Raw genomic sequence first — 27845 nt, 5'->3', positions numbered from 1 at the left:
CACATGACCTTTCCCGCCCGCTCTGCGCTCACTCGTCTTCTGTTCTGCTGCGCAGAGCGCCGCTGTGTCGCTGAGCGCAGTGGTGCATTGGAGGACACTGGTCGGGATCTCTGTCGCTCGCGAATGCGGCACAGCACGCAGGGTACGGTAGGTAACCGCGGCTGCGTGCGTGGTGCTACGCTGAGGTGGGGGTCTATTCCGTCGGGGCTGGGGGGCGTGGAGAGGTGGCGCAGCTGGGAGGTGGAGGGGGCTGTGTGTGCTGTGGCGGAGCGGGGCCCTGGCACGGATGGGGGCTATGAGGGGCAGCAGCATGACTGGGCGCCGCGCGGGGGAACAGCATGGCTGGGGTGTGTGTGGGGCGGTACAGCTGGGTGGGGGGCTGTGGGGTGGCACAGCTGGGTTGGTGGGCTGCAGGAGGGATTGTGGGGGTTGTATGGGGCTGTGGGGTGGCACAGCTGGGAGGGGGCTGCAGGAGGGACTGTGGGGGAGGGGTTGTGTGGGGCTGTGGGGTGGCACAGCTGGGTGGGGGCTGCAGGAGGGACTGGGGGTGGTGGTGTGGGGGAGAGGGTTTTATGGGGTGGCATAACAAGCCTGGGGGCAAGGAGGGGTTGTGGAGGGCCGTATAATAGCCAGCCCAGCCTGGGGTGGTGTTGGTGTAACCCGTCCCGGGGCTGTGTGGGGAGCAGAGATACGGCTGGGGGGGGGAGGGGATGTGTTTGTGGGTGCGGGGCAGCATGGTTGTTTGTTGGTCGATCGCTGCCTGGTTTAGGATTTGTGAGGAGGGAGGGGGTGGCACAGCTTGGTGCTGGTTTGGGGCTGCCTGCTGGTGCTACTGCTGTGTGTGTGTGTGTGGGGGGGCTTTGTGTGGATCGCGCCCTGCTACGCTGACCCTCTGCTCCGGGAGGGAGGGCATTGTGGGCCACAATGGCCCCTGGCGAGTCTCTGGTGCCTCTCCCTCATGGGTCTGCTGTCCCCTGACACTGGTGGGGATCCCTGTGATGGGTTCAGTCACAGAGATCCCCTTGGGACAGTCTCCTGATGTGCTGAAATTACCTCTGAGCCCGTTTTCCCTGCCAACTTGGGAATCCAGAACCCTGCCTTGTTGAGCCAGACACGCTAGCCTGCTGCAACACAGACCCAGGGTCTGGTCCATCCCCCCAAAGCTGCAGATTTAATTGGAAACAGCTCAGCAGGTTACTTGCCTCCAGCACCCAGACACCCAGTTCCCAATGGGATCCAAACCCCAAAGAAATCCGTTTTACTCTGTATAAAGCTTCTACGGAGTAAATTCATAAATTTTTTGCCCTCTGTATCACTGAGAGAGAGGGAGAGATGCACAGCGGTTTGCTCCCCCAGGTATTGATCACTTACTCTGGGTTTATTAATAAACAAAAGTGATTTTATTAAGTATAAAAGGTAGGATTTAAGTGGTTTCAAGTAATAGACAGAACAAAGCAAAATGAAACAAAACACACAAGTCTAAGCCTAATACGTTAAGAAACTGATTACAGGTAATATCTCACCCTCAGAGATGTTCCACTAAGCTCCTTTCACAGACTAGACAATTTCCTAGTCTGGGCCTAATCCTTTCCCCGGTACAGTTCTTGTTAGTTCCAGCAGACCTCTCAGGTGGTAAACAGGGGTCTTCTCATGACTGGCAGCCATCTTTGTCCTGCTCCACCCCCTTTTATAGCTTTGGCACAAGGTGGGAATCTTTTGTCGGTACTTGTCCCCACCCCTCCTTCTAAGTGGAAAAGTACCAGATTTAAGATGGATTTCATTATCAGGTGACATGGTCACATGTCACTGTAAGACCTCTAGTCTCCATTCCCCATGGGCTGGCCCACACATACACAGGAAGGCTTTCAAGTAACTAAGGCCATTTACAACTGATTGTTTCTGGAGCACCCTTAATGGCCTCCACTTAATATGTTTACATCAGTGATACAAGTTACACCTCTACCTCAATATAACACTGTCCTCTGGAGCCAAAAAATCTTACCGCGTTATAGGTGAAACTGCGTTATATTGAACTTGCTTTGATCCACCGGAGTGCACAGCCCTGCCCCCCCCCCCCCGAGCACTGCTTTACCACGTTATATCCAAATTCGTGTTATATCGAGGTAGAGGTGTATATCTTATTCTCCTAACTCCAGATATAGAAACAAATAGAAAGCTCGTAATCTACTAAGTGTGTTCATCCTAATGACACCATACAAGCGGTATTTAGTGTAAAACATATTCCAGTTATGTCATATTCATAAGAATATTTCCATAAAGCATATGGAGTGCAACATCACACCCTCCTACTGAACTTACTGTCAGAGACTTGGACACTGACCATGGTGGAGGCAGTACTGTACATTTAAAATTCTGGTTCAGCTCTGGTCATACCCCCATCCAGCGTTACTAAACACTATAATGCTTTTCATAGGGGTTCTTGCAAAATTCTGGTTCCTGGTCCCCAGGTGCTTGAAAATGTGTTGGGGTGTACTATTGCTAACAGAATGCAGATAGCCATATCTGTTAAAGTGTAGGTGTCTTGGCATTTAGCCACAAATGCCATGAGGTGGTGTGCCTCAGTTTCCCCTTCCACACAGCAGCGTAGGACTGTTATGCTTTTGCTGCTGTGCCAAGCTTCCAACCTGTTTACAGGTATAAGCTGAAAAGCAACATGCTTGTGGGATTGTCTTGTCACCATCCCTAGCATGTACAAAAGTTTTTTCCAAAAATCAAGTATGTTACACATTTTCACGGAGTTTATCATTCGCATCAATTCCTTTGTCTTAGTCTCCGGTGCCTCTCCCCCATGGGTCTGCTGTCCCCTGGCACTAGTGGGGAGGGCCCCTTCTGCTCCCCCCATCTGGAGCTCTGGCAGGGAGTGTACGTACACACGCACACACACACGCACCCCTCCTTGCTGCACTGTTGGGGAGGGGCTGTTCTCTGCCTACCCTAGATGCTGTTCCACCATAGTCCTAGTGTGTGTGTGTGTGTGTGGCAGTTGCCCCATGCCCAACACAAGGATAGCATCAAGGAGTGGGGAGACTGGGAGCAGCCTACATCTCTCCTTCCCCCATGATGACATTGAGTAGCACCCTCTCCCAGTCGTTTTCCCACCCCCAGGATTGTGATTCTCTTTTTTTTTTTCTTCTTCTTCCAGAGAGGACTGGTGCGGTGCGAGACAGATGTCATTTCCCCCCTTTCTCCCCACTCCTGCATGCTTGCTTTTGGATCCACCACCAGCGTAGAGATTGGACTCTGTTTTACAGAAATGTAATCAATTCAATTCCTACCAACAAGTCAGAATCAGAATTCTGCTTATTCCCCACTTTGAACTCTTGGTTCCACAGAGGAACAGATGTGCCTGAGCCCACTAGGGTACCATAGAACACATTCAAAGGATGTAGGGATGAGATTCTGTCTTCTCCCCCCTGCATCCTTGAGAATTCAAAAATAAGACTGTTCTGCTCTGCAAAACTAGCAGAACTAACTCTGGAACCCATAGACGTGTGCCAGGTGTGCTCAGGCACACCCTAATGCAGGGCAGAGCTCTAGGGGGGCGGGGCAGTGTGTCTGGCTCCGCGCTGAGCCAAACGCTGCTAGGAGCCTCATGGTTAGGGGGGCTAGGGGGTTGGATAAGGGGCGGGGGCAGTAAGAGGACAGGGAGCAGGGTGGGTTGGATACATAGGCGGTGAGATGGGCCGTGGTGCCCATTCTCCACAGTTCAGCAACGTGGGGTGGGGCGCTCTCACCTCGGGGGCAGCTCCCCCATCCCCGGCGTCCCCGCAGGCAGCGAAGAGTCTCGGCAGAGGCAGGGAAGCTCTGAACGCTGCCTCCGTCCCCTCTCCCAGAGCTGACCTGGTTCCCAGCCCATTGGGAGCTGTGGGGGAGGAGGTTGCCAGAGCTGCCTGACCGCACCTCCCCAGCAGGGAGGGGGAGGGAGCTGCAGGCAGAGAGCAGCAGGAGTCTGTCACTGTCATACACAGATGGGGGGGGGGAGGCATTGTGGGGGCAGACAAACAGATGGAGCTGGGGGCAGGAGAAAGGAGCAGCGATGCACCCTGGGGCTGGCATAAAATACACAGTACAGAGGGGGCTTCCTTGGGGGGATGGGGGGAGGTAGGTATAGCAACACTCCCTTCCCTCACAGACCAGACTTGGGCTGCAGCTGGCTCTGTCAATCACTCCTCCCCCCCCCCCCCAACCACACAGAGACCCACACAACCCTCTGCCCCCCGGAAGATCCCCTCCAGCCCCTATGCCTCCATCACCCCCTCCAGAGAGCCCCCCTTTGTGCCTCCAGAGACAGCTCCCCTACCTCCCCTGCTCCCTACAATCTTCCCCTTTGCCTTCCCCCTCCTGCCCCCAGCTCATTGGCCAGGAGGCTTCCAGACTGTTGGCCACCAAGGCCAATGGGAGCTGCACCTGAGGTAGGGGGCCTGCTTGCAGATGCAGACCTGCCCGGCTGTGCCTCCAGCTGCACGGGGAGGGGGAGCCACAGGTGAGCAAACCCTGGTCATCATCATCACAGGCACAGCAATTCTCTGGATATTTAATTTCACGGAGGCAAGTAATTTAATCTACTCTTCCTTTTCAGACAGTTTGTGGCTTTTCCTGTAAGAAAACTTACAATTTCTTTGCAAAGAAGTCCAGTTATAGTTTTTCACTTGAGAAGTATATTTTCTGGTTGTTCATAACCTCATTTATTTTGTTAACTCAGTTTCATAGGGAATTTTAAGTGACTTGAATTATAACTGGTTTTTTCCATTGGTCCAAAAACACATGGAAGATGTGCAGATTTTTATTTCTGTGGGCCAAACCATGTAGAAATGTAAATGTCAGAGCTAGAAAAGCTCTGCAAGGGTATGGGTCCCTCAGGAAATTGTCCTCAAGTCATTCATTCTTCTGGGCATTCCATTCTATTCCCTCTTACAGTGATAGAGATCAGTGTCTCCACCCACATGGGAGATGCAGAAGACTGGGCCAACCCTGCAGCCACTCTGCCTCTACCCTTGTTCTCTGTCTGCTCCCTCTACCAGCCCCTTTGGTCTCCCTGGGATTCCGCCTACCATTACTCTGTCTGGGTCTTCTTTCTCTAGAATATCTCATGAAGTAAAGTTGTCATTACAGGTTCTTATCTCTGTAATGTATTTAATTTTGATGTATTTAGTAAGTGTTAATTAATGCACTTTGGGAGTCCCCCTTCAGCCCTCTGTATAAATTGATCCTCTTCTTTCCATATGTTTTGCCCATAGGGCAAGCAGGCTTCTCTGTCTAAACAAGAAGAACGGTGCCATAACCGAAGTGTAATGGAGCAACTGATTGACATTGTTCTGTGTTTGGTGAAAGATGGGAGACCATTCAGGGGTCACAATGAAAAAGCTGACAGTTTTGAGAGAGATTTATTTCTAAATCTTGTCAATATGCTCCAAAAATATGATCCTGTAATGGCAAAGGATGTGCAACAATCTCCTCGAAACACTACCTATCTGAGTAATCGCATCCAAAATGAATTAATTGTGGCCTTGCACAACGTTGTGCAACAAAAGATTGCATCTTCACTAAATGGAAAAATGGTCTCAATAATTGCAAACGACACTACTGACTGTGGACACCATGAACAGATGTCCGTTGTGATGCAGTATTTTTGACAATGAAAAACATAGTCCAGTTGAACATTTTGTGTCTGTTCAGAGACTATTAACAGTTGATGCTCAGTCTATTTTTGACCAGTTAAATGACGTCCTTGTCATTCTTAAAATTGACTGGTCATCAGTGATGTCCGTCTGTTTTGATGGCGCATCTGCTATGTCTGGATGTACTGCGGGAGTTCAAATGAAATGTAAAGAAAGAAACAGTGAAATACTCTATGTACACTGCTATGCGCATTGTTTGAACCTCATCCTAGTAGATGCATGCACTTCAAGTAAACAAAACAGAGCTGTCTTGATTTTTTTTTGGTGTTATTCAGACTCTTTATGCCTTCGTGGAGGGGAATCCTGTGCGACATGCAGTAATGGAGAAGATTTCACAAGAAGTAGGATCCCAGTTGAAGACTTTGAAGTCACTATCAAACACAAGATGGGCATGCAGAGCAGAAGCAGTGGCTGCTGTAAAACAAAACTACTCCATCATTTTACAAGCTTTACAAGAGATTATTGAAACAACTCGCCTTGCTGACCCTAAAATAAAAGCCAGGGGCCTTATCCATGAACTAAATTCATTCAAGTTCATCTTTGCCCTTCACATGATGCACCCTATTCTCCAGATCGTGGTAAAAGTGAGTAAGGCTCTTCAAGCTCCAGATCTCAACTTACTTACTGCAATGACGGGTGAAAAGCTTGCGTAACTCTTTGGCTGCGATGAGAAGTGGCCAGAATATTTTCAATCTGTTTTCAATGACAGTGTGAAAATGTGTGTAGAGAATGATATATCGATTCCCCCAGTTAAGAAGAGAAAAATGTCCACTCATTTTGATGATGCGTTTGAGTCCCAGCATCACTTTGATACAAAAGAGGAGCAGGAGAGAATATCTTCTTTTTACCCACTCCTAGACTCAGTGATTACCGGCATTGACCAGCGATTTGAACAGGAGACTTGTAAAATTGTGACTGCAATGGGAAAACGGCTGAGCTTAGACATTGGCAGGGATGATATGAGAATCCTTGCCAACAAATTTAAAGTGTCCCTGGATGAGTTGGAAGCTGAAGTTGGATTGCTTCGGGGTTATGACGGATCTGTTCCTAAAGGTAGCACTACGATCACCACCAGAGAGTGGCTTGATTGGCTAAAGGAATCGGATCGGTCTTCCATGTTCCAGGCCTTTTACAAATCTATTCAATTCTTTGCAGTCTTACCTGTTACAAGCTGTTCATGTGAAGGAGCCTTTTCAAAACTAGCACATGTAAAAAACAAACTAAGAAGTACAATGTCCCAACAGCACCTCGACTCACTCATGATTTTGTACATTGAACAAGAATTGGCTTCGTCAGTTAATTACAATGATGTGATTGAGGAATTTAAGTCCATAACACCTGGTGAGCAACGTCTCATTCTCTAGGACAGGAAGATGAAGAAACCTTAATCTGTTTTGGACAATTTGGGTTAGCTCATTATCTGGTTAAAGATAAAGATCATGAAAATTGACTATCTTTTGTATACGCCTAATTATCACGACAGCAAAAAATTGGTATTTTGTCTCATTTTTTAAGTTTGTATTTTTTAAGTAAAGTTTTTAGTTGTTAATTTAAAAAAAAGTTTAGTTAAGTTTTAGTTTCTTTAGTTTGCTTGATGAATAAAAATAATGTCCTTTTATGACTGAGTATTCAATAAATGTTCGCTTTAAAAAAAAAAAAAAAATCCCTGGGTGCACACCCTAATGAAATGTGCTGTGCATGCCTATGCTGGGACCATAGACAATTGAAACCCAGTAGGGAAGTAGACATTTAAGTCCATAACCAACTCTGGGACAACTGACAACTCCACAACCAGCATAAGCTGAGAGGCACTTTCTGTCTACTCCACAGACAAAAAGACTGGAGACAAACTTTCCATCAGCAGTCATGCTGCTAGTCTCAACAGACAAACAATTTGGGATTTCCTTTCCCTTGTTCCAGCACACATGGTTGTTCAGATAAATGCTTGGAGATTGGGGTAGCTCCCTCCCTAGGCGAGTCATTACCCCTAATAGACGCAGGAACATTTCCTTCATTCTCCCAACTCTTCACACTGGTAACAGGTAAGGCATAGAGATACTCATGTTTCACTAACCTTGCCTTCCCAAACTGCTGATTAGACAAAGCCATCAGCTCACAAAGCTGCCTAGACTCACCTAAATGTTCTTTGCCTTTCTCTCCCTTATCCCAGCATCCCTGGCTGACTACAGACATGGGAGAGTGGGAAGGCTTCCTTAACAGGCAAGTTGCCACTCCCAACAGACAAACAATTGGAGATAGTGTCTCCCTCAACAGATAAACAGCTGTTTACTACAAACAGTGGTTCATCATACTGAGCTACTTCACTTCTATTTTATTCTGGCTCGCTTGCACAAGCTTTACTTGTCAGCATTCCATCACCCACAAAAAATCTGCCCTTCCCTTCCTCAGTTAGGGCTTTAACGTGACTATTAACTTTAATCTGCTCTAAAACACTTTCCTGAGCAATGAGTTCTTCCTGAGCTTCATCTAATTCCACATTCATTTCTGAGATATTAGATGGACATTCAGAAATTCCTTCTACGTATAAACTGCTTTTCTGTACAGACAAACAGCTATTTCCCACAATCTCAAGGTTAGAGATACTCTCTTCCTTGCCATAGCATACCTGGTTAAACACAGACAACTGCTTAGTCAGACACATCCACACACCCCCTTTCACTAATCTCCCTGTTCATTAAGATAACACAGAAGATTCACATTCATACTTATTAGTATTGCAAAGAGAAGAGTTTTTTGTTTTATTTTTTAACAAACAAATTTAAAGGGGCATTATGAACTTAAAAAAATCTCATTTTCTGAAAATTGTTTGCCTACTATTTTAACTGGTTACAGTTCATATTAATGTAAGGGAGGGTTTAGAGCGTTTTCTTTTTGCTACTTTTCCAGTTAGTTTACTTTGTTTAAGCTTTTGCATTTCTGTTGTGTGTCTCCAGACCAAGGTAAAACAGCATCAGGAGCAGCAGCCTACAGCATTTAATTGTCCCAAGTACTGGGTGGGGGCTTGAGCCAGTTTTGTGTTGTGGTGGTGGTGGTGAAGAAAAACCCCTAGATATTGAAGCCGGTCCTGGTTGCTACCGACTCCACCTGGAGAAGTGTTACATACACTTGTGTGGACTTATATGATTACCAAAAAAAAAAAAAAAAAAAAAACCATGGAATTTGTATAAAAACACCTCCTCTAAAATGGGGTGTGCTTGTTCTGAAATGTAGTGCTGCTTTTTTTTTTTTTCTTGTGAGACTTGGCAACACTTACCGGACATGCACAGCGCATTGTGGAATACCAGGTATTGTCTTTCCAGTTCTCCTTCGCTGCGCTCTGTGGTGAGTGTGCAATGGGTGTCAGATGGCTCCTGTCTGCCCATCCTGACAGGCCCTGTGCGCTTTGCTAGGCCCCCTTCACTTTGCCACTTGCGGCTGCTCTGGGGGACAGGCTAGTGATCCCCCACCCAACTTCGCTGACATCGCTACTGTGTCTAGTGGCCAAGATGGGATGCTGGCAGGTATGGCTGTTGGGTTGGCAGCAGTTTCAGGTGCTGCGTCTTAAAGTGCGTGGAAAGGAGAGAACAGGGCTCTCTGTCTGGTAATACATGTGCTGCCCGTGACAGACTGACTCATTCAGGCACAAAGCATATTACAGCCCCATGCACTTGCCCTAAACAAATGGTGCCTACACAGGATCCTTATCAATGCTGGTACCTCAGAAAATGACTTTTGGTTTCTTTATGGGGGAGACATGCAAGTCTCCTACTGCAGCTCTTTTGCTGTAGCAGAATTTGATGGTTTGGTGACATTCCCTCTGCATGTCATCACTTCAAAAGTATATGGGTTAGAGTACCTTATTGTCATGCAAGTTCAGCATCTCTGGAGTGGTTAATATGGTAATACTTTCAGTGCAGTTCATGTTCAAAGCACATTAGAGACATCTAACAGTAAAGGGATATCTTAAACTGACAAGAGTAAAGCTCATCTCCATAAAAATCAACCATTTGTAACATAGATGAAGTACAGAAACTAGGGACCTTTGCTTGGATCCCCCAGAATCTTCTGAGGCAGAAAGCAAGATGGATTTGTGTAAGTTTGGAAGGATCTGGAAAGTAGAAAATCTCTGCGAAAGAGAACAGAACTGTAACTGAGGCAGTGTTATCTTGGGCTGGAGACTGACAAGAGAGATGCAGAAGCTCTAAGTAGTATGAACTGCCTCATTCATTTCTGAAGCCTCATGGGGACAAAACTAATATCATTTAACTATTTCACTGCGGACCATTTTAGCAGAAACATATTTGGTATAGGATCATGGGCAGAGTGCCTTCACTTCCTCCTCCCCACAAACCTTTGTTTAAAAAAAACACTTTAACAACACATTTTAGAAATTTATTGTAAGCTATTCATGAAAACAGGCAAAAAGATAAAATATTGCAAATAAAGTCAGTTCACACAAACTAGCTCCATCATCCCACTTGCAAATGAACAAATCGCTAGTAATTTGTTGAACAAACCTCCTTATTTGGATCAATGTAGTTTATTTGTCAGACTGCATAACCATCAGCTGAGTTGATATGACACCTTGGGATTGATTTTGCTCCCTTTTGAAGTCAATAGGAATTTGGCTACTAACTTCAGCGGAGCTGAAGCAGGATACTTATGGCATTATCAACCTAGTGCCAGGATTGAACCATAGTCAGTCTTGCACAGAATGAGATTCTGAAACAATTCTGCAACTCCAATATTAATTTTACCTTGATCTAGGGATCCCAAAATCCCTGATCATGTATTTGTTACTCAGACACTACTTCCACTGAAATTCTTTGGGAGTTTTTCCTGAGTAAAGAATGTAGACTCAGGGCCTAAAAATAAGGTCTTACAAATGGCTATAACCAGGCACTCTGTTTTAAGGCATACTGCATGTTTATAATGGTATTCCATTTGCAGTGTAAATAAAATGTATTTTAGAATTTGAGTTTTAGAACCAATTTGCTACAGATCATTGTGTGTGTTCTTTGGTCATTAGTATCTTCTTCTGAGTATGAGATGTATTTACACAATCAAATTGCAGTATTAAGTGCTTTTAGGTTTTTTCCTTCTCCCCTTTGAAAAATCTGAACAATTAAAAAAAAAAAAAGCAGCAGCCAAACTTCTACACAATATTAAATGTTTTAATAAATGGCTTTCCTGCCCCTTTACTGTGGTTTTAAAAATTTAAAATGAAAGTTTAAAGGATTTTGCTTTATGAATAAAGTGAAGGCATTTTAAGCCACCTGTTTTTTTTTTTCTTTTTGTTTTTTTGACAACTGTTGACATTGGCTTTTTGATAATTAATGAAAAATGTGATATTAATTTAAAATCAGAGAAATCTAACAATATCTACATTCAGAATCTATTTATACATGAATGCAGAAGTTTGATTGGACTTGTACCTCTAACTGGCCCAGTTTGACTAGAATTGCACTAGATTTTAGAAACCTGTCCCAGGAACTTGCAGGAGTGGATCTGCATAGCTAAGAAGACACAATGGAGATTCAGTAGGCAACACTGAGAGGGCAACAAAACAGGCTGGCAGGAAACACTGCCCCACCTAAGGCAATCAGGCATCTGGCTCCAATTGGTGGAGGTACATGTGAGAAGGAGGGTTAGAAAGTGCAGACATGGGAAACCAATGGACAACCTCTCCTTCTCTGGTCACAACCTGGAGTAGATTTGGTGAAGAAGTAGTAATGTAAGTGCAGGAAGCACTACTGTGCTTATTAGAGCTGGCTGCAGGCCTGTGCTACTGTTATCTATTCTCAGGGAAGGTTTAGGCATCAGAGCCCCATGCAACCATAACCAAGCACCAGCATGCTGACAGCAGACCAGAAAAGGGAAAGAAGTTTCCATAACACTAAATAAAAGTCAAGGTCGCAAGCCAAAGCTCCATTTCCTCCTGGGCAGCTCTTTTAAGCTGCTCTGACAACAGGGACGCTGGAAAGGGAATTGTGCTGGCAGTGGCACTTGGGAACCAGGCTTCTAGCACTACCACTATTTCAGAGGACTAGCTGAGGTCTGAAATATTAAAGAAGAAATTATGATTCCTTTCCCTCAAGATGATGGGAGGGGGCAGGCCTCCTAAGCAGGCAAGAGGGGGGCACTAGCCTAAAGTTAATCAGAATGGAAACAATTCCCCTGGCAGCTGTGGCCACAATTGCTCCCTCATTCCTGGGCAGGTACAGGAGAATTATCCCAGGATTTTTTCATTTTTGATTGTCTGATACTTAAGCTGGTTGCTGTTTACGACAGCCATTTAACGTATGACTCTACTGCCTTCTGTTGGCCAGGCTCCCTACATCTTTTCAAATCATCCATCTGCTCCTCTGCTCCCTGCCATTCAATATCCAATGGCTACTGACGGCCACTATCCATTACTAGGCAATTCCAAAAACTGGCTTCCTCACATCCCTCATTTAACAACAGTCATTACTACTTTAAAAACAGGCAGTTAGAAGATTGAACTGCAGGAAGAAAGAAGGAAATATATCAATGCATATAACAAAACTGCATTTAACCAAGCTATCCAGTGGAACTGTAATATCCACTAGCCAAGTATTAGATTCCAGCCTAAGACACCACAGATAGAGATGAGTCCCTCTTGAATACCCAACTAGTAAATCACTGCTGGCACTACCCCTCTCATCAGCAGGCACTGAAAACACTTCGTCTTTCTTTGCAACCAATTGGCTGTGTAAGGAGCCATTGGCTGTGCTAGCTGAAAGCTGATAACCAACATCAGGATGTCAGACACATGTATCCAGGTATGCGCCCCAGATAAAATTCAAATAGAAAAGATTTCCAAAGCAGGCAGAGCAAACAGTTACAGCTTTAAAATAGAGTGCTCTGTGGGGACATATGCTAGTGGAAGACATCTAGGCTGAACTAGCTGGATTCAAGTCCCAAAGGGTGAGCCAAAACGTGTCCAGCTCACAGGGCATGGCTGTTTCAAAATCTTATCTTGGGCTGCCATCATTCCAATAGGTGCAGGTCAGTCTCCTCGACTGCCATTCTCTGCAGGCCTGGCAAGGTTGCTGGGCTCCTTTACATGCTGTAAGCGAGGGGACTTCTACCACCTTCCTTGGGTGATTATTTCCCAGTCTAAAGTGATCTTGGCATCAGGAAACTTTTACTAACATGAACCCTGAAGTTTTCCATTGTTCCATTTCTCCCCAATATGTCTAGCTATAGCCCCTTCCACCACCTTAAACAAATCCTCACCCATCTCCATGTTTACACCTGCCCCTGAGTTGTCATTTGATCAAGAAATGCATATTTAACTTTTCCCCCAGTCCTCTACTCCCTTGGGTGGCTCATCTCTCAGCTCCCTGCAATTTATTGGCAGCTTTCAGGTAATGAGGTGTTCATCCCAAATGTAAGTGCAGAAACTCCTGGATCTTCCCCCAGGAATGTTCCTGTGCATGGGCATGTGCTCTTCTCTCCCCACCACCCAGAATGGGCAACCCTAGGACACAGTCCAGGGCTACTGAGCAAAATGGCAAAAAGGGGGGATCAATTCGGTGGCCTGCTCCTGGATAACTCAAGAGTTTAAAGTTGTCCTTCCCATGTTGGCGCAGGCGCTCAATTGCCATCTTGGCAAATAAAGAGCTCTTCCAATTGCGATCATCTTCTCCTACCACCAAGAGAAAATGACCTTCTGCTTCTTCTATGGGGATGAGGCAGTGGGAATTAGCTGGATCCATTGGGTCATCCAGAGCATCAAAAATATCAAACACACCAGTCTCAGAAATGTTGATCTTGCTCATGTCAAAGCGCAACCCAGGCAGAGTCAGCTCACCATAGTGAAGAGCAGCGACTGTATTAGCGCTACAGCCAGAGATACAGACAGCAGCCACTACCTGCGGCAGGAAAGTAATCATAGAAAATGCCAGTTCTGCCCCTTTCCCTGTCCCGATTACTCCAATCCCTGGCCCTTTCACCTGCAGATAAATAAAGAGAAGGAGAAAGGGAGTGGAGGCAAAGAGAAGCACATGCATTAATGAGACTGTGGTGGATTCTTTCAGGAACATTGTACAAAATTAAGTTCCGGTTGGAAAATTACAAATGGGAACTGTTAATGCAGACCAGGATTATAATCCTGTTTCCCCTGTTTGTGTCCGATTTTTCAGAGAACACAAAAGGTGCGAACTCAGGTAAAATATTGTGAACTCTTGCACTCTAGGGTATAACCATTCAGACCTGGCCAGCAGAAATTGCTATTTCCTAGAGTACCACGGAAATTAATGTACTATTGTTCTTCCCCCCGACACATATTGCTACCAACACAGAACTGTTGATGAGTCTTCTCTCCAATCCCCATATCCAAATGAATGCATCCACAGGAATTTATCTCATTACAAAAAGCAACAGAGAGTCCTGTGGCACCTTTAAGACTAACAGAAGTATTGGGAACATAAGCTTTCGTGGGTAAGAACCTCACTTCTTCAGATGCAAGTCAGAAGTGAGGTTCTTACCCACGAAAGCTTATGCTCCCAATACTTCTGTTAGTCTTAAAGGTGCCACAGGACTCTCTGTTGCTTTTTACAGATTCAGACTAACACGGCTACCCCTCTGATACTATCTCATTACACTCACCTTTGGGTGACGCTGTAGAAATCTAGCTGCCTCCTCAAAGTATTCGAGGTGCAAATCCTTCATGACAGTGGGCAGATCCTCAAAGTCAAAATAGGGCAGAGAAAGAGCAGCAAAGCCACGGGTGGCTAGGAGACTGGATCTGAACTCAATCAATCCACCTTCATCACCAAACATGTCGATCACTCCTGGAAAGGGGCCGTCCCCTACAAAAATGAGAAAAAGAACAACAATATTGTTATCAGGCCAAGATATTAGAGGAAAGATATTAAAGAATGAACTGCAAAATACAGTAGGCACAATTAATAGAAATTTTTTTATTACGTTTCCACTGGCAAGAGATTATCAGTACTAGTGATACTTCCCATTTCAGCTATATGGTACACCTGCTCAAACAAGTAAACGTACTTTTTAACTGCACCCAATGTGCTTTCCAAAGGCTTTGCCTTCTCATCCTGAAGAAGCAGCTCATATGCTAAACCAATGTGTTGTTGCAGCCAGTCTCGTTGGCCCAGATCCTCAAAAGTATTTAGGCAATCAATGGAAGTTAGGAGACCTGAATGCCTTTGTGGACCTGGGTCACAATTACTGCACAGTGGCATGCATTTATTTTCTAGTCATGTTGCTAGCATGGTGGAGAATGGATACCTGATGAGTTTAGACCAGGGGTAGGCAACCTGTGGCACACGAGCTGATTTTCAGTGACACTCACAGTGCCCGGGGTCCTGGCCATCGGTCCGGGGGGCTCTGCATTTTAATTTAATTTTAAATGAAGCTTCTTAAACATTTTAAAAACCTTATTTACTTTACATACAATAGTTTAGTTATATATTATAGACTTAGAGACCTAAAAATGTTCAAATGTATTTCTGGCACGCTAAACCTTAAATTAGAGTGACTAAATGAAGACTCAGCACACCACTTCTGAAAGGTTGCCGACCCCTGGTTTAGACTTTGGCCTAGGGTTTAAGAATACTGTCCCCTGGATCTGAGAGAAGCACAAGCCATCTTGGTATTTTTCTGACTGGCCATCAGATGGCATGGTTGATCCATTCAAATCCAGGTTGCTGCAATGATCTACAGTTGGGAGAGGGAACAGATCTATTTTCATGTGAATGCACCTTAACATAATGCACTGATGGAAGAATAGACCTCTTGGCTCTTAAGGGATTTTGGAAATGGAAGCTCTGAGCAAGACTCACTAGACTAGTGAACAGTGAAGCTCCATTGCTTAGAATGTTTAAAATTAGACAAAGCACTGAAAATATATTGTAAGGAAAAATCAGGCAGTGCAAGGGTTGGACTAGATGAGCTAGTTCTCTTTTTCATTTCCAACGTCTATGATTCTAACAGTTCTCACTTTTCCTCAGCAATAAAGTTATTCATGAAAGCAGCAGACTGAAATGGAAATCACTGAGCAGTTTCATTGCTGCTACTATCAGCCCTCTGAGCAGCTGTGAAACAGACAAGTATGTCAATTTCACCCTGATACTGCTTGAGGAATGAGGAATGAGGAATCAAACATAAACAGCTAAAGCTCTACAGATGTTTCCACCTGAACCTCCCCCCTATGTTTTATAGTAGTCCCTTGCTAGTAAAGTTAGCCTTCTAACAGAAGTCTAATTCATTTTAAGGTCATGTATTCTGTCCAACTCCTCTGGGATTCTCACAGTGCAAGCCATGGGTAATCACAGAAGCCTTAATTAAACTAAAAAAAAAAAAATTGGTAAGTTGTAGGTGGCCTCTGTCTAACCAAAAGGAACATTTTTTTTTAGGCTGCATGAGAGGAATGCAGCGGGATAACGGCAAATTTACACAGCTTCTGGCCCAAAATTACAGGCCAAGATTTTCATAAATGGGAGCCATAACTGAGGCTCCTGAGGCCTATATAAACGTCCTGACTTTCTGAAACGCTGAGCATGAAGCAGCTCTCTGACTCAAACATCAATTTTACTGTAACTTTAATGGGAGCTTCTGAGTGCTCAGTTCTTTTGAAAGTCAGGCCACTTAGGGAAATTGACCAGAATAGCTATTCCAGCATAGCTCCATGTGTAGCCACTCTATTCCAGAATAAATTGATTCCAAAATTATTACACTGATTTGGATACACACTAATTATTCTGGACTAAAGTGACTGTTATTCCATAATGGTGCCCATGGAGCTATGTCAGTCAATTTGCCTGTGTAGACAAGCCCCTATATAGGTACTTAAGTATGGAATTAGGAGCCTAAATTCAAGCATCAATTTATGAAAATCTTGGCCATGGATTTCTTTAAAGAAAGCACAGGTTGCAGATGGAATCTGCTTTGGCCCTGATAAGTGCCAATAGACTGGGTTGTGTACCAAACTGAATGGAACACAACTCAAAACAAAATATATTTATCTCCAAATTTATTGATAGCAGCAAAGAAACATATAACTCTTCTTCAGTTAGAGAAAGAATCGCCAATTTACCACATACAGACTGCAGAAAATACAGGAAAAAAACAAGTATCTTAGGTCCTGATCTTGCTCAAATTGAATTCAATGGCAAAAAAAAAAATAATGATTTCAATGGGCAAAATTGGGGCTTTAATGAATTACATCCTACCATTGACGACAGCAGGACAAATTGCAAGAGAGGCAGACCTTTTTATAAAATGTATATCTGACTTCCTTGCTCCATCTGGGTGCAGAAAATGAGGAATCAAAATAGAATAGTAAACCTGTACATTTAGATGTAGTTTTCAGGAGGTTGGCAAACATTTTGCCTCTGCTTCTGTGAACAAGTGTTAAATGCAAGATTTTTCCTATTCCACAATGGTATTAATGACAAATTTAATAAAAACAGAAGTTAAAGATGAAGTGTGTCTTGTGAAATAAAACAGAATGTTCCCATTGGGAGGGAAGATGAAGAATATAGTAAAACATTTTAGATGCATTAAAAGTTTTTGTATTATACATTTTGGAAACTCTTGAAGGTCTGAGTATATGAATAAGATACTCCATTGCCACTGCTTGTGACTGAGGGCACTATATAATTCAAGCAAAGGTACTATCTAGGCTACATATGGTAGCATCACAAAACAGGAATGTTTAAAGAGACAAATTTAGTTCTAGGTTGCAGACTTGTGGCTACCACTAAGTTCAGTGGAAACCCTGTGCATGCCTGTAAAGTGGATGTGGTTCTTAGCAAAATACCCTGGTTTCAATATTGGTGAATCGACAGTGCTGACTAAGGGCCTTCAAAGTCCATTCAGATCAATCTGAGTCTTTCTGCTGACTTCAACGGACCTTGGATCACCCTCTAAATTAACCAGAGATCATGATCTAGGCCTCAATCTAGCAAAATGCTTCCTTTATAGTATAAAACTCATGAGTAGTTTTGGTTCTGACATAAAAGAGAGAGAGTTGGTATGCATGTATTTGCTATACTCTCTTCAGATGCCCTGCATATTTATATGCATTTAATGAAGAGAAGTGTCGGATAGGGCATAATCCTACTCCCGCTGGAATCCATGGGGGATTTGCCCCCGATTAACTGGGCCCATAACTATCTCCAGTTAAGAAGAAAACATGACTTCTCACTAATTCAATCACCCTTCTACACATTTTGGGAACTCCACCACACTTTACCTTACTTCAGAGTTATGGGGAATCCCAGATGCAGATGGAGTGATGAGCTGATCTATAACAACCGCCTTTCTTTTGCTCTGTTATGCATTAATAAATTGTCATCTTTTGCTTTTACCATTCTGTTATAATAAACATCTAAGATACACAGCAGGATTATAGGTTTCAGAGTAGCAGCCGTGTTAGTCTGTATCCGCAAAAAGAACAGGAGTACTTGTGGCACCTTAGAGACTAACAAATTTATTAGAGCATAAGCTTTTGTGGACTACAGCCCACTTCTTCGTATATGCATCCGAAGAAGTGGGCTGTAGTCCACGAAAACTTATGCTCTAATAAATTTGTTAGTCTCTAAGGTGCCACAAGTACTCCTGTTCTTTTAGCAGGATTATAGTAGTATATACCACGGGTTAATCCTTTTCATTTTCAGCATTCATCTTATTCTTGTGAACTTTAAAAAAAAAAAAAAAAAAAAAAGTAAACTGCTGCAGTATGTGTGTGAGGACATGGACTATTTTACAGTCTTGTTCTGTGCAAACAGAAATCCTGTGTGATTGTCCTCAGATAAATTATATTTTGCATTTATATCATGTCTTCCACTTATTTTTGGAATAAAAGGCTTCAGAGCAATTTCTAGACTATTTTTACACAATGAAATTGCCCAATCTTATAAACCTCTATTGAACTCTTGAGTCAGGAGAAATATGCTTTCACTCTCCCACATCCTCACTAATCAGATGAGATAGTACTTTGCATAACACTTTGCACTTAGAAGCACCTTCTGTCAGTGGATGTCAAAGCCCTTTACAGAGGCGAGTGCTTGTCATCATCCCACTTTACACGTAAGAAAAGGGAAGCCGCCGGAGATTCAATGCCTCAGCCCACAAAAGGCAGAGCTTCCCTCACTCACCTGAGGGTAGGAACAGGCTGCCTCTCACGCTGCCCTCTTTCAGCCTAATCCTTCGCACACCGGGGGCGGTGAACCATCTCTCCACATTGGCCTTGGCTAGGACCTGCCCCGGGATGGTGCCAGGATGACTGTGCCCTTGGTGGACTGACACCTCCACCTTCATGGGGGTCTTAATCTGCTTCGGCACGAGTCTCTGGTAGGGTCTCTCCATGCCGGCAGGGGAGAGGCTCCAGAACAGCCCCATGGGCTCCACCCCAGTGTAGTCCCCTCCCTGGGAGGTGTCCCTGGACAGGTCAACCTCCCCGCGGCTGTCCGCCAGGTAGTGGGCGCAGGAGTCGAAGAGGCAGCCCTGCTCGTTCACCACGAGTCCCCTCAGCGTCACCCGCTGCCCCGGGGCGAGCCCCTGCACCTTGGTCGCCACCGGCTCGTCCGCCAGCCCCGCCGCGGGCTCCACGGCCACGGTCGCTGCCCCCCTGCTGCCGGAGCGCGGCCCCGGGGCCCGGCACTGTCTGGGAGCCCGCAAGCAGGCGGCCCAGGCCCTGGCTGTGGCCATTCGCCACATGGCGGGTAAGGGCAACCCCGCTCGCCGCCCCTCTCCGCGCCACTAGCCACGGGGCGGCCCGGAGCCGGGCCCTACACACCAGTCTCCGCCCGCGGCGGCCGGGCCGGGACACCTCCAAGGCGGCCTCAATCGATCGCAGAGACACAGCGCCGCCTCCGTCCCGCCGCAGAGGCTCTTCCGGGGACGCCGCTCCCTTCTGCCAGCCGGGAAAGCCGCTTCCTGCAACTGGGGGGCGGAGGGGGAGCGCGCCCGGTGTATCACCGGCCCCTGGAGTGAAAAGGAGAAGATGGGGGGAAGCCGCAGCCTAGATATCCCGCCGGACGGGGCGGGGAAGATCTTCGGGGGGGAATTTGAAGAAGAGGGAAGGGGAGAAAACGCCCCCAGCCAGGCGTCCAGAGTAGCCAACCTCCTCCACAACTGCTAGGAGTTAAGCCTTAAGGAACAGTGTTAATTTGTGCCCGAGCTGAGCCCAGCCACCTCTAGGCTTGACATTTCATAGCCCTGGTACCTCCAGGCTTGCCACGTCAAAGTAAAAAAAAAAAAAAAATTGCTTGAGACTCAAAAAAACGTTTCATTACAAATTAAGCACTGCTAAAGCAAAACCCTCTCAGGTCATGGCTACACTACAAGATTATGTTGACCTAAGGTAGGTCAGTATACAGCTGCCACAGTTATTACATTGCTTGTGTGTGTGCAGTATTGGCTCCTTGTGTTGGGCAATGCCCATCCTCACCTGGAGCGCTTGAATTGATCGTATTGTCAGGGTGGGGCACTGTGGGACAGCTCCTGAAAGCCATTAACAGTAAAGTCAGCAGTACAGTGTCTACACTGGCACTGCGTTGAGCTAATTACATCGACTGACTCTACACCGGCTGCGGAGGTGGTGTTACTAAGTCGGTGTAGAAGGGCACTTACGTCAGCAGGAGCGAAATTTAAGTGAAGACATTTCCATAGCTAGATTGATGCAAGGCAACCTAATTGTGTAGTGTAGACCAGGCCTCAATCAGGCATAACTGTGTCAAAGCCAGGGCCAGCTCGAGTTTTTTTGCCGCCCCAAGCGGCAAAGGGAAAAATAAAAATCCGATTGAGCTGCCGCCGAAGAGAAAGAGAGGGAGTGAAGGACCCGCCGCCAAGTTGCTGCCGAAGACCCGGACGTGCCACCCCAACAACGGACAGACTGCCGCCCCTTTCTATTGGCTGCCCCAGGCACCTGCTTCCTTCGCTGGTGCCTGGATCCGGCCCTGGCCAAAGCACAAATGGGGAGTGAGATTCAGGCTTATCCCTAACTTGAAAAGCAGAATAGATCCCTCCCAGCCCTGAGACTTCCATTTAAGATTTTGTTTGTTTGGGAGAGTTCTGCCTTCTACTCTTTGAGCTCTTGAGAATTGCAACATGAATAAATCAAAAGTACTGATACTAAATTTTTCCCATTTCAAACCACAAACCAGAGGTTGAGAGGGAAGAAGTTGAGCTGCTTAGGTTTCTGAGAAAAAGAATATTCCTCCAAGAAGGAACTGACACCTAGAAACGTCCAGCACTGAAATCCAAAAACCCAGTGATCAATGTAGCAGACAATTTAGGATGGAGAAAGGTCTTACCTTACTAATATTTTAAGAACTCAATTTATACCTGTAAATAACCAAATATATAAGGATGTGAAGAAAATTCAACTTTAATATTGTAGGAAGTAGAAATAGGACAAAAGGAGGAAATCTAATGTAGGAAGAGGCCTTGAGCCATCTTTCCTCTCACTTTCAGCTTATAACCTTTGGCTCTGGTGTCTCATTAAGAGGGAAGACAGGTGTATGATCTTTTAAAAATAGCTGGAGGCTGTTATGAAAGATGGAGCCTACACGCAGGGTCCAGGGACAGCACTCTAAGAAGAATCCCAGACTCAATATTCCTGATATTTCTAAGATTTAGAAAAAACAGAAAAAAATGCTGGTTCTTTTATTTAAATGTGTAATTGTTTTTAAATGTTTAACTTCTCCATGAACTTTGACTCTAGAGTCATTTGGACATATGCATTCTTTCACCACTGGAGCATTGAACTATTTATGAACCCATTGTTTTACCAACCAAATCTCTAGTACCCTCTTTCCCACATGAGAGAAGACTTTAGATTCTAGACAAGTGGTCATTTACTTCTGCCACCCACATCTATTTAGGAAATCTCAGCAGCTATGCACTTTCCTGGAATGTGGTAACATGGGCAAAGCTGCAGGCCAGCATTACAGGCTGCGTAAAAGGCTGCATTTCACCAGCTTTTGAACATTGCTGATAGGCCACATTCAAATTTCACCTAATCTCTCTCTACCTGTATTACATCAATACATGGGATTTGAAGCCTGAGGCATTTGCCTTGTCACAGAGTCATATCAAAGCATAGCTACTGTGACAATGCGGTTCTGGCGGAACCCAACTGAGAGTGCCAACTCAGGATAAATTGCTCAAATAGGGCAGTTACAGCCCAAGGCTGGGGTTTTTCCACCTCTAAGGCAAACCAAACCAGCCAGACTAAGAGGACTCCAGTCTCACCCCACTGGCTAACTGCAAGTCTCACAAGCAATCTCCTTAGACACTCCAGTTTCCCAGTATTACCACCAGTACCACTCATTATGGGGACAAATGGTTATGAAAACCAATACCCCAGTAAAAGAAAAAGGTTCTCCTGATCCCAAAGGACCAAGCCCCAGACCCAGGTCAATATACAAATCAGATCTTACCCACAAATCACGCTGTTGCCAATCCTTTAGAATCTAAAATCTAAAGGTTTATTCATAAAAGGAAAAAGATAGAGATGAGAGTTAGAATTGGTTAAATGGAATCAATTACATACAGTAATGGCAAAGTTCTTGGTTCAGGCTTGCAGCAGCGATGGAATAAACTGCAGGTTCAAATCAAGTCTCTGGAATACATCCCCCGCTGGGATGGGTCCTCAGTCCTTTGTTCAAAGCTTCAGCTTGTAGCAAAGTTCCTCCAGAGGTATGAAGCAGGATTGAAGACAAGATGGAGATGAGGCATCAGCCTTATATAGTCTTTTCCAGGTGTAAGACCACCTCTTTGTTCTTACTGTGGAAAATTACAGCAAAATGGAGTCTGGAGTCACATGGGCCAGTCCCTGCATACTTTGCTGAGTTACAAGGCGTGTCTGCCTTCTCTCAATGGGTCCATTGTATAGCTGATGGTCCTTAATGGGCCATCAAGCAGGCTAGGCAGAGCTAACACCAGTTTGTCTGGGATGTCACCCAGCAGCATAGCATAAGTTTGAAATACAGACAGTATAGAGCCAATATTCATAACTTCAACTACAAAAGTGATACACACATATATAGACAGCATAATCATAACCAGTAAACCATAACCTTGTCTTAGACACCCCATTTGACCCCCTTTATACAAGATTTGCGTGCCACTACAGGACCTTGGTTGCAACAATGATCTATATGGTCCCAGATTATATCAATAACGTCACAGCTACTCTAGGTCCATGCCTAGGACATCAGCTTCTGGAGTCACAGTCAACCTGTGGAACTCTGCCAGAGGATGTGTGAAGGCCAAGACTATAACCAGGTTCAAAAAAGAACTGAATAAGTCCATCAATAGCTATTAGCCAAGTTGAGCAGGGATACAAAACCATGCTCTGGTGTCCCTAGCCTCTGCTTGCTGGAAGCTGGGAATGGACGACAGGGGATGGATCACTTGATTACCTGTTCTGTTCATTCTTTCTGGGGCACCTGGCATTGGCCACTGTCGGAAGACAAGATACTGGGCTAGATGGACCATCGGTCTGATGCAGTATGGCAGTTCTTATGAGAGCACAATCTCAGCTCTCATTTAAAAAAAACTTTCTAGTTTTCACATGTGCAAGAGAAACTTGAAAATGTGAACAAAGTATAACTGGCCTCTCTGAGCACGCAGACAGCCTGAAACAATAGCTCCAGAGAGTGTGAATGTAATGCCTCATTCATCTTAACTCTGAAACTTGCTGCCACTCCAAGGAAGGATGGAATCCACGGGCAGGACCATCGCACGGGGACAACATGTGAAGTGTGGCTAGGGCCACTGATTGCTTTAATTCAGACCTTCCTCTTTATTTTGTAAGGTGGCTGCTTGGCCCTTCCTTCTTATACTCATCCAGCACCTTTACTTGGGCCTGCCAGATTTGGAAGAGCAGCCCTCTAAACACCACTACAAGTTAAGCCCTTCTCCAAGTTTTCTGCTGCTCACTCCAAGACTTCTGCAACCACTGGAAGATCACTCACAGGCAGTGTTTTCCCCAGGAATTGAAATTAGGTGGGGTGTTCAAATTTACGGGGGGCGGGGTCAGGGCCAATGAGGGGTGAGACCGTGAGGGTGAAGGTGGGCTGTATGGCACCATAGTAAAAACTGAAAAATGTTTCATGACCATTTTATTAGATTTTAAAATCATCAAACAAATTAAAGTTGGCTACTCAAGCCTTCTATGAAGCACTACCTTCTTGGTTTCTTGTTATAATTTTGCACAACTCTGTTAATGAATTTCTTGAATGCAATGCATTCATCTTTGGTGGCTTCCCGTGTGTCTGGTACTTCCATTCCTTCAACTGATATGCTCATTAGTTCATTCACATGATCAGGCAGAAGGCGACTTCTTTCAAAACACAAAATTCTATTCAATGATGAAAAAGAACGCTCAACTGTAGCTGTTGTGACTGGGAGTAGCAAGAGATGAATTCCTACTTCTTTCAGCCCAGGAAACATAGCATAAAGATCGGGTTGAGCCACTAATGATGATAAAAAAGAAATTGACGTCAAATCTTCATTCATTCGTCGTATGATACTCCACTCTGTGTTCAAATTCTCTATTCTGTCCTGAGCACATGGCAGCCCCATTGCTGATAGTGCCTCACTCCACTCAACCGTCGGTGTTTTATAAGACAGGGATCTGTAAAAGCTACGTAGAGGTTGAGTAGAATCTAGACGTCGCTGTTGTAGATTTTTAAGAATCAAGTCTGTGTACTGCTTCAGTTGTCTTAAACGCTTCTTGTCCTCTTCACTTAAGGATTCAATATAAATGCCTTCATTAGTCAACTTCTGGACTGAAGTCTTTGCTTCTTCCAGTACTTTTTCAATTGATAGCTCTCTGATTGATCCAAATTTAGCTTCTATTGTTGGACAAAGATCTACTACTGTTGTAGAAGATGCCTGGATGGCATTGTTTAATGACCCAAGTGGTTTCAACAGTAGACTTACAAGAGAGAGAATGGCAATAGTCTTCTCTGAACGTAGTAGCAAAAGTAATCCATCAGCCTCACTACTTAGATCCATCCCATCTTGGTAGATACTTTCCAAAGCCAGTAATAACGGCTGGAGTAATTTTAAGATAACAGCCAAAGATCGCTCATGAGAAAGCCAGAGGATTTTCCCAGGTTAGACTAATTTGAACTTCAGTCCCAGTGTATCTTCTATATTTTCCAAGATATTCAGTCTTTTTGGACTCTTGCTGAAAAAAGAATATAATAAAGACATTCAATTTATAGCTTTTTTAATGTCTTTTGAAGAGTCTGCAGCTTGTACCAGCACTAGTTGGAGTACGTGACCTCTGCAGTGTGTATAAGCGAGATTAGGGTTACACTTTCCTCTGAGCAAAGCTTGTGCTCCACCATGTCTTCCAGAGAAGTTTGCAGCTCCATCAAATGCACAAGCAGCCATCTGTTTGGGGTCCAATTGACATGCATTTAACTCTTCTAAGATGTGGGTTGTCACAGATGCAGCCAATCTTTCTTCTGTAACTTGAACATGTAGAAATGCATCTACTGGCCTACCACTGCCATCAAGATAACGTACACAATGACTTAATACTTGATGCCCATTTGCATTGGTGCATTCATCAGCCATGTATGCAAATTTTTTGAATGTGGCGAGAGAGTTCTTCACTTTTTCAACTGTTGAGTCTTTCACTGTTGCACCATACGCATCTAGCCAGTCAGTTGAGTTTCTTGCAGAAAGATAGTGAGCATTTACTGGTCTTGTTCGGAACCAGTGTTCAACTTCAGGATGAACAAGTGACAATGCACTTAACATTGGCCTCCAGTTTGTAGTGTGTGGTATCTCTTGCTTAAATAGAAAGTATGATGCCATGGCCATGTTTGTTCGCATGAACTGTGTTGTGTCTCCAGCATTCTTAACAGCCTCATTAACACTCACCAGTGTTGTCCTTGGTCCGTGGAGACTCAGAGTTCAGAGGTGCTTTCACATGAGTTCATCTCCCAGATGGGGAGCAAGAAGGTACCTTGTTCATTCCTCCATCTGCTCATTGTTCGGTCTGGCCACTGTTGTTCATTGTGCCACCATTCACTCCATCGCTCTGTTGCCAATGGCCCTGCACCATCACTTTCTGCTGCCACCTGCCACTGTCACCTCTGCGAGTTGATCTCTTGAGGTTCCACCAGCTCTCAGTGATTTCAGCTGAGCTCTCATTGGGGGAACCTGGCTGCTAGTGCAGACTGGGACTTCTCTTCCACAGAAACACTCTCCCACAGCAGGTCTAAGCACTTAGAACTGATTATCAGTGATTTCAGCTGTAGTGGTCACTTAACAAAAGACTATCTATGAAGCCTAAACAGCTCTGTCTTTAAACAATGGAGAGAGACAGGTCAAATAGTACTTGTGATTCAGGCAGACCATCAAGCAAAACACCTGTCCCCACCCTCTCCCTTGATGTCCTAAATCAGCAAAGGCTAAAGTACAGTTCTACTGTCTTTTACTCATACACGAATAACAACATTTCTTTATCCCCCGCATTCAAGTGATTTGTAACCCAACCCCAGCCAAAATCTATCACTTGGGCAACGCAGCTCTATTTGCTGGATACCTAGGTAGATTAGATGGTCCTGAAGCCTTCCCCCCAGCCCATCACTAGCTGTCAGGAAGAGCTCATTTAGACTTTGCTTATAAATCATAATTTGAAATTATTAGGTTGGCCAACATCACCAAAATGAATGGACTGACATGGTCATAAAAAACAATAGCTGTACAAGGAAACTAGTCTATGTTCATATTTTTTCAAATCTATTATACTTTTTCAGATACACATATTTTATGATAGACTTTATATGCTCTTAAAGTGTGTATTAATGTTTTAATTTCAATTCAAATTTCCAAACAGTCACTAAATTGGCAACACTGGGGGCACATACAGCAAAAAACCCCAGTGGCAGTGAGGCTCGGATCCTGGCTCAGCTGACTTGGTTTCACGCTATGGAACTAAAAACCAATGTAGGCATTCCTGCTTGGGTTTGAGCCCAGGCTCTAAGACCTTCCCCTCATGCCGGGTTTCAGAGCCCAGGCTCCAACCCAAGCCCAAATGCCTACACTATTATTTTTAGCCCCATAGCATGAACCCAAGTCAGTTGACCAGAGCTCAGAGACTCTCTGCCATGTTGTTGGGGATTTTTTGCTATGTAGATGTACCCTAAGAAATAAATGTGCTCAGGATTCATGCTGACTTGGACTGACACATGTGAGCAAATCTCTTCTCCAGTTCAACTTAGATGGGGCTACTATAATGTGGGTGCATAACTGGCTGGATAACCGTACTCAGAGAGTAGTTATTAATGATTCCCAATCCTGCTGGAAAGGTATAACAAGTGGGGTTCCGCAGGGGTCTGTTTTGGGACCGGCTCTGTTCAATATCTTCATCAACGACTTAGATATTGGCATAGAAAGTAAGCTTATTAAGTTTACAGATGATATCAAACTTGGAGGGATTGCAACTGCTTTGGAGGATAGGGTCATAATTCAAAATGATCTCAACAAATTGGAGAAATGGTCTGAGGTAAACAGGATGAAGTTTAACAAAGACAAATGCAAAGTGCTCCACTTAGGAAGGAACAATCAGTTTCACACATACAGAATGGGAAGAGACTGTCTAGGAAGGAGTACGGCAGAAAGGGATCTAGGGGTTATAGTGGACCACAAGCTAAATATGAGTCAACAGTATGATGCTGTTGCAAAAAAAGCAAACATGATTCTGGGATGCATTAACAGGTGTGTTGTGAGCAAGACATGAGAAGTCATTCTTCCGCTCTACTCTGCGCTGGTTAGGCCTCAACTGGAGTATTGTGTCCAGTTCTGGGCACCGCATTTCAAGAAAGATGTGGAGAAATTGGAGAGGGTCCAGAGAAGAGCAACAAGAATGATTAAAGGTCTTGAGAACATGACCTATGAAGGAAGGCTGAAAGAATTGGGTTTGTTTAGTTTGAAAAAAGAGAAGACTGAGAGGGGACATGATAGCAGTTTTCAGGTATCTAAAAGGGTGTCATAAGGAGGGAGAAAACTTGTTCACCTTAGCCTCTAAGGATAGAACAAGAAGCAATGGGCTTAAACTGCAGCAAGGGAGGTTTAGGTTGGACATTAGGAAAAAGTTCTTAACTGTCAGAGTGGTTAAAC

The 27845-nt window shown here is 44.7% G+C and overlaps 2 protein-coding genes across 8 annotated transcripts in view; one reads left to right on the top strand and one right to left on the bottom strand.

Annotated features, from left to right (window-relative positions):
* Positions 1-19632, bottom strand: part of LOC101938681 (dynein axonemal light chain 1) — a 41335-nt gene extending 21703 nt beyond the window's left edge. Inside the window, exons 1-3 of one of the 3 annotated variants that reach the window (XM_005284729.4) lie at positions 18851-19552; positions 14334-14536; positions 10078-13678 (exon numbers count right to left, since the gene is read on the bottom strand). In XM_005284729.4, the coding sequence (XP_005284786.1) occupies positions 13103-13678; positions 14334-14536; positions 18851-19412 (1341 nt within the window). In that variant the 5' untranslated portion in view covers positions 19413-19552 and the 3' untranslated portion in view covers positions 10078-13102. Of the gene's footprint in view, positions 1-10077; positions 13679-14333; positions 14537-18850 lie in introns of those variants that run through there. The other 2 variants (XM_065593017.1, XM_065593016.1) reach the window with 2 other exon arrangements.
* LOC101937683 (uncharacterized) lies at positions 4-7317 on the top strand. 5 transcript variants are annotated; one of them, XM_005284649.4, is made up of 3 exons: positions 4-142; positions 3164-3276; positions 5259-7317. In XM_005284649.4, the coding sequence occupies exons 1-3, from the start codon at positions 4-6 to the stop codon at positions 5652-5654; spliced, it is 648 nt and encodes a 215-aa protein (XP_005284706.2). In that variant the 3' UTR covers positions 5655-7317. The 5 variants fall into 5 exon arrangements, 1 of the variants encoding a protein (XP_005284706.2); XR_010600634.1 differs by having other exon boundaries at positions 10-142; positions 3164-4569; XR_002889063.3 differs by having other exon boundaries at positions 15-147.
* Positions 19633-27845: the final 8213 nt, after the last annotated feature.

This window comes from Chrysemys picta, chromosome 4, assembly GCF_011386835.1.
Source record: "Chrysemys picta bellii isolate R12L10 chromosome 4, ASM1138683v2, whole genome shotgun sequence".
Taxonomy (NCBI): domain Eukaryota; kingdom Metazoa; phylum Chordata; order Testudines; family Emydidae; genus Chrysemys; species Chrysemys picta.
This window is presented reverse-complemented; position numbering and strand designations above follow the sequence as displayed.

Bases quoted from the DNA above. Each gene is read 5' to 3' on its own strand.
- LOC101937683 (XM_005284649.4), top strand. From the start codon at position 4: ATGACCTTTCCCGCCCGCTCTGCGCTCACTCGTCTTCTGTTCTGCTGC. The intron at 143-3,163 runs GTACGGTAGGTA...TTCTTCTTCCAG, and splicing joins AATGCGGCACAGCACGCAGG to AGAGGACTGGTGCGGTGCGA. The intron at 3,277-5,258 runs GTAATCAATTCA...TTTTGCCCATAG, and splicing joins GGACTCTGTTTTACAGAAAT to GGCAAGCAGGCTTCTCTGTC.